A 7119-nucleotide genomic window follows, 5' to 3' on the forward strand; every position below is an offset into this window, starting at 1 on the left:
GTTCCAAGGAGAGGTGGAGGGCCCAAATGTCCCAATCTTAATTGTTCATCCACCAGTCCTGTAGCTGCCTGTAATTTTCAGAGGTTAATGGCCATTGGGGAACCCACACTGCATCCTTCATCCTCCATGGTATGGGTCGTATGCCCCAATGGTGGCCTAGGAAAACCCAGGCCTTGTTTATGGGGTTGGCTAATGATCGGTTCAATGGGCGTGAGACAACCCTGGTCTAATCAGCTTCCCTAGGCCTTTTCCTTCCTTATAGCCCATCCTGACATCATGTGGGCCACTTGGGGGGTATTCATTAGATAAGGTCAGTCCCATGGTCTGCATAACATCCCTCCCCCAAAGATTAACAGGCAGGGAAGTACATATGAATAAATTGTCCCTGTCGGCCATCGGCAGTTGTCCAAGTTAGAGTGGCAGAGCTGATCATAGGGCATGACTGGTAGCCTAATCCTTGTAGTGAGTGAGAAGATTTTGTGGTAGGCCATGATTGAGGCCACCATTTTGAGGAAAGTATACTTCTATCAGCCCCAGTATCCAGTATGCCTTCGAATTTCTTTCCATTAATTTCTAAGCTCAATTTTGGGCGGTTGTTAAGGTGAACCACCAAATATGCCGAATCATGACCAGTGGACCCCATGGGTCCCTTGGTATCCTGTATCGTGGCCTGGGAGCACGGAAGGAGTAATAACTGTGCTATTCTATCTCCTTTACTTATGGAAAAAACCCCATTGGGACTTGAACAAAGAATCTGAATATCAAGAGAGCACTGAGCTTCAACAAGGCCTGGATGGACTACCAGTCCTTGTAGGGCGAGAGATCCTCTCCCAAGGACAAGGCCTATGGTTCCCGGGGGTAGAGGCCCCACAGTCTGAGCAGGAATTGGCTGAATGCCCATCTGGGGCATTAGAAAGAAGTCTGAGGCGGCACGCAGGTCCAATTTTGTGTCGCCTCTTGGGGGACCTCCTCTGCTGGGGTCGTGGCCCTGTGAAAGTGGTTCCCATATCTTTGAGGGCCCTGGGACCGGGGGCCCACCAGCCCGTTTTTTGACATCTCATTAGGTCGAGTCTCCAAAGGAGGGAGTAGTTTGCCTTTAATGTTTCTCACTGATCGGCACTGGTCAGCCCTATGGTAGCCTTTGCCACATCGGACACAGAGGGTTTCAGACCCCTGTCTCTTTTTTGTCATCCTGCAGTCTCTTTTTTAGATGGCCTGTTTTCCCACATTGAAAGCATGATCTTTATCCATCCCTTTAACGGGGCATCGCTGGGACTGGAGAATGGCGGCCGCCAGGCCTGAGTTAGTAAGGGGCCCTCCAAGTTCCCTGCAGACTCTAAGCCAATCCTGTAGCCCTTTATTTCTTCGGGGGGCTATGGCTGCTCGGCACTCCTGGGTGGCTTGCTCGAAAACGAGCTGTTCTATAAGTGGTGCTGCTTGTTCAGGATCGCCAAAGATTCGTCCTGCAGCCTCTGTCATTCTAGCTACAAAATCTGAGAAATTTTCCTGGGGTCCCTGAACAACTTTTGTAAGTTGATTATCAATCCCTCCTCTCCTGGACAGTGCCTTCCAGGCTCTAATAGCCGTGCTGGAGACCTGAGCATAGGCGCCCCAGTGGTAAGCAGACTGATCAGCTGCAAAGCGACCCTGTCCTGTTAAGAGTTCGAAAGTCCATTCTTGTTGCTCAGGTATTAAGGCCGTAGCATTCGCTCTGGCCTGTGTTTGGGCTGCCTCATACCAGAGCGCTTTCCATTCCATGTATTGGCCCATGCTGGCAAGGGCTGCATTAGCAATCATCTGCCAATCAGCTGGTGTCAATGCTGTCATGGCCAACCTGTGGAGTTGTGTTAGAGTAAAGTTGACCGTGACTCCATACTTTCTAACTGATTCCGCTAATTCCTTAATCTGATTATATTCAACAGGGGCATGGACCCGTCCTCCCTCTGGAGTCTCAAAGATAGGAAATATCATACTCAGCTTTCTTCTCACCCTCTCGGGGACTAGTGAGAAGGCGCGTGAGCGTGTCTCATATGGAGGGGGCGCCGTTGGTGGCGGCCACGCTAGAAGGCTTCTATTACTTCCCCTACATTCATCAGGGTAATATCTTTCCTCCTCATATTTAGCTGCTTCCTCATCTAGCTCGGCCTCCTCCTCTGAGTCTAAGGTTTTATTTTCAGAGCTTTCAGAACTGTCGAGGTTCAGCGCTTCTAGCTCTTTCACAGGGTATAGGCTGGCTCCCCCTCCTGGTTTATGTGTAGAGGAGGAAGTGCTGGAATCTGAAAATTTCAATGCTCCCTTGTCTGCGGACTTACCAGGAGGGCCTCTTTTCTTTCTTAGGACTTCCTTTTTCTTGCGCGCCCAACCTCTCACTACGTTCGGTTTCTGACATACTTTCCCGGACTACCTCGAGAGTGGCCTGTCCTTCTATTACTGCTGCCTTACACGTTTCATCCTTTAAACAATTCTTAACCAGCTTCCATATAGCTTTGGTCCCTAGGCGCAGATCCTCTTCCGCCAATTTTCTGTCAAGGTCTTTTCCAAGTTTGTTCCATGAGGCAATCGTAAACGAGCCTGAACAGGCAAACCAAGGCGCCACCCTCTCCACCTCCTTCACAAAGTTTTTAAGTGTTCTTCCTCCAAGTTTGATGTCCCTCTGCTTTAACACTGTTTCCAAGGCCGTGACTACAGACTGTGAGGATCCCATGATGGGCCAGGAACGCCGGCGGCTTATCTACGTCCGTCTGACAAGGCGTGAGGTGAAAGGGTAGAGACGGACACGCTGCTCTCTTATGTACAGGAGTCTTACACGCGCCTCCCCGGACGGTGCCGCTTATCTACGTCGGCCTTATCACGTCCTTGCTCCCCAACAGTCAAAATCGAAGGTAAAAGGGAGCTGCGTGAAGCTCACTTATATACGAGAGACTGAGATGCGCCTTCAGCTGCTGTGATCGTCCTTTTAACAGCGAAAACGGTGAAAACAGAACATAAAGAGTAGGGTGGCTCCCAGGACAAATACTATAGCCTCAACAAATCCTTCCCAAGGCGGTGACAACTCCAGACCAAAGTCCAAGAGAGGGCTGCCTCTCCGAACGTATCTACCTGCAGTTCTGAATCCTCCTTGTCGCCAAGGGATCTCCGAAGGTGCTGACGATGGTGAGGTCTTTCCCGGGTTTTTGGCACCAGATGTCCCACGCTACGTCTCGCCAGCAGGAATGACGCGGCACACACAGGATCCTACTACAGAAAAGCTTTAATGCGTCTTGAGAGGGAGAGCATAAGCTTACAATGCGGAGACGCCGAGTGAGGAATAACCGTCCCTTATATAGGAAACTATCCTCGCCTAGGACGGGTCACTCTCTGACTGGTCGCTGCCAATATATGCCAGATGACGTACCAAAACATACGTGTCCCTTTGAGTAGGGAAGTTACCAGGCGCCTGCGTATTGTCCTTTTTACTAGGTGTGTTCTGCTGGATGCCGGTGCCATCTTGTAATGGAGTTGTGAGGACAGCTCCTCACATATGTGAGGACAGCTCCTCGGACAGCTCCTCACATCTGTGAGGACAGCTCCTCTGACAGCTCCTCACATCCAACTAACAATTTAATAGCATTAAACTTTTATATTTACATTGATGGCAGTTACAGATATTTGAAATATAAGTATATTAAACATACACTGTGTCAATTAATTAATATGAAACTGTTATATTCTAAAAGGCTGGAACTTTTGCCGGACCTTACAAAATTAACAGTACAACTTAAGGTTACTTACGACTCTTAGCTTAGTGTGTGCTCAAACTGTTTCTTTAACCTGCCTTTAAGAGAACTATGTAGCAACCAACTTTACTTGCATTGTGTTTCCCATGTAATCAACTTTTACAACCTAACTTAATATGTAGCTGTAATCTTCAGTTATGTACTCCTCCATGCCCCTGACCTAAGAATACTACATGTATGTTATAATAATTTTCTGAAAACAGCAAATAGGACAAAAATGGCCTGATAAAATAAATATCCACCATAAAGGTTGGGCAGAACGTGTGGATATTGCTTAATAAAGAAGAAAGTTTGTTGCAGTGTCTGTTATGTGGGTCAGTTGGGGTCAGCTGGAGTCAGTGAATCAAGCCCTTGTATACTCTTAAAGATTTCTGTAAAGTCTTCCTTTTCTTCCACCACGTGCTGCTTTCAGTGTTGCTCCACAAAGGACAGCACAGAATTCAATTGTGATGAATAAAAACAGAGAATTCAAATATGGGCTCTCCATTAAATTACACCAAGGGGAAGTGCACATTTTCTCCTTAACGTGACTCCTATGCATTGTTGGTGACTCTGAGATTATCATTAATGAATTGAATTGACGACAATTTGTATGACAAAATTCAAAGATAACATAACATGAAGAACAGCTTTTGTAAAGGGAAACTGAAAAGGAGAGGGTCAGCGGGGGCGGGGGGGGAGCCGAGGGACACTGGGGAGAGTGGGGAAGAGAAACTACTATTGAGATGGGATGTAATATATGAGAGAAAATGATAAATTAAAAAAAATAACCTGAGCACGGACCAAAAAAAGGAAACATCTGTCAATTTCACTTTCCCCATATCCAGTAAAAACAAGCTCTATATAGATTTTCAGAACATTTTGATGCATTATAAAACCTATGATGCCAATGACTATAAGCTTACAGTTCAGTAATGTAAAGTTAATTCTCAGAATTGAAAAATCAGTTTCTAGAATGCCTTTCATTTTGTGAAAATTAAGCAATAACTATTAAACAATTCTTTACCCTTCACCCCAACCGCTGCTGCTATTATCCTGTTTTCTGAATTTATTACTTCTAGGTACCTCTCAATTTTTTCTTTTTAATTAATACTTTTTTAAATTTTATTTATTTTATATCCATTCTAGTTTCTCCTCTCTACACTACTCCCAGTCTCTCTTCACACATCTCCCCTCCATTCACATCTATTCCTCCTCCCTTTCTCTTCAGAAAAGGGCCAGCCTAGATGGCTATCAACAAGGCATGACATGTCAAGGTGCAGTAAGACTAGGCACTTCTATTAAATATAGACAAGAAAAAACAGTAGAGAGAAAAGATCCCCAAAACAGACAACAGAGACAATTTCTGCTTCTGCCTCTGCTTCTGTTGTTAGGTTTCTCACAGGATCATTTTATACAATGGAAACATATGTGTAGAGGTCCTAGTTCGTTTCTTGTATGTTCTCTGATAGGTAGCTCAGTCTCTGTGAGCCCCTATTGCCTCAAGTTAATTAATTCTGTGGTTTTTCTTTTTTGTGTCCTTGACCCCTCTGACTCCTTTTTCTTTCCTCATCCTCTTCTATGGGATTCCCCAAGCTCTGCCTAATGTGTGTTTGTGTTTGCAGACTTACTGCATCTTTTTCCATCAGTTGTTAGATGGAGCCTTTCAGATGACAATAGGACTAGATGCCAATCTATGAATGTAGTCGAGTATCCTTAGGAAACATGACATTGAATTTTCTGTTTCTCATTTGTATTTGCTTCTATCATGGGTCTCTAGGATATCAGCCTCTAGGTTCTGGTGTCAGGGCTGGACTCCCTCTCATGCTACAGGCCTCAAGCTGGTCTAGTCATTGGTTGGTTGACCATTCCCACGATTTCTGCACCATCTTTACCCCAGCACAATTTGTAGGCAGTACAAATTGTAGGTTGAAGGTTTTGTGCCTGGATTGTTGTCCCAGTCCTTTCATTGGAAATTTTACCTGGTTATAGGTGATAATCAGTGCTGTTTATGACTGGCTTAGTTCACTTCGCACAACATCTTCAAAGTTTCTTCATTCTTTTCGTGTTAAGTCTGACATATCTTTTTATTTGTCCAACTGTCTGTTGCTAAATATGTGGGATGCTTCTGCTTCTTGGCTAGCATTTTAGTTAAGCTGTCTGATGCTATAACCATGGTATGACTACAGCAACTCTTATAAAGGAAAACATTTAAATGGTGCTCACATACAGGTCAGAGATTTAGTCCATTATAACCAGGGTGGGAAGCATGGCAGCGTGCAGGCAGACATTGTGATGGAGGGGTAGCTGACAGTTCTACAACTAGATCTGCAGTAAACAGGAAAGCTTCTGAGATCACGAAACCCACCCCTCAATGACAGATTTCCGTCAACAAGGTCACACTTACTCAAACAAGGCCACATCTTCTAATTGTGTCACTTTCTATGGCCCAATAGGGGACAATTTTGTTCAAACCACCACATTTCACCCCCTGGTCCCCACAGGCTTGTAGCTGTATCATGATGCAAATGTAGTTAGTCTAACTTCAAAAGTCCCCCCAATCTCAAACTTACTTAAAAGTTCAAAGTTCAAAGTCTTTTGTGAGATTCACACAATCTCCTAACTGTAATCCCCTATAAAATCAAAAGCAAAAAGCAAATCGAATACTTCCAACATACAATGGCACAGAATATATATGACCATTCCAAAACGAAAGGAAGGGAACATAGTGAGGAAGTACTGGACCAAAGTAAAACTGAAAACCAGCTGGCTAAACTCCAAACTCTTCATCTTCATGTCTGATGTCAAATGTTCTTCAGATCTCCAATGCCTTCCAGCTTTCTTAACTGCAACACATTTCTTATGCTTGACTGATTCTACTTCGTTAGTAGCTTTCCTCGGCAGGTAGTCTACTGCTCTGGCATCTCCAACACCTTAAGGTCTCCAAGACAATGCAGCTTCACCTTTACAACTTCATTCAATGGCTTCCCTGGGTCTCCAATCAGGGACAGCCCTGATACATGTCTAGACTCAGTGGACATGGAGGGAGATACTGTAGTGACTTATATCCTTGATTGTAAAGCCAGAACCATGTGGTCAAAGCTGCCTGTTTCTGCTATTTCCTGGGGCTGGAACATGGAACCCTGTGCAAATATATTTTCATCAGCTTTCTGCTCTCTATGGTTTCCATCACTGCCTAAGCTTGCCTGTTCTGAAACTCTGTAGACCAAGCTGGCCTCTGTAGACTAGCTTCTGCCTCCCCAATGCTGTGATTAAAGATGGGCACCACCACACCTAGCCTTAAACTTTTCTTTAATTCCTTTTCACTTTTTTTTTTTTTAAATCTGCTTTTCACAAAATTGAG

General features: G+C 44.8%; 1 protein-coding gene across 1 annotated transcript; it reads right to left on the reverse strand.

Moving 5' to 3' along the window:
• Positions 1-860: 860 nt before the first annotated feature.
• LOC116902938 (igE-binding protein-like) lies at positions 861-1980 on the reverse strand (the record flags this gene model as incomplete). Its single annotated transcript, XM_032905262.1, is given in 1 exon segment — positions 861-1980. A coding segment is annotated over 1 exon segment (1071 nt), but the record flags the coding sequence as incomplete, so codon positions are not given.
• Between the last annotated feature and the right edge of the window lie 5139 nt (positions 1981-7119).

The sequence above is a fragment of the Rattus rattus genome, chromosome 6, assembly GCF_011064425.1.
Source record: "Rattus rattus isolate New Zealand chromosome 6, Rrattus_CSIRO_v1, whole genome shotgun sequence".
Classification (NCBI taxonomy): Eukaryota; Metazoa; Chordata; class Mammalia; order Rodentia; family Muridae; genus Rattus; species Rattus rattus.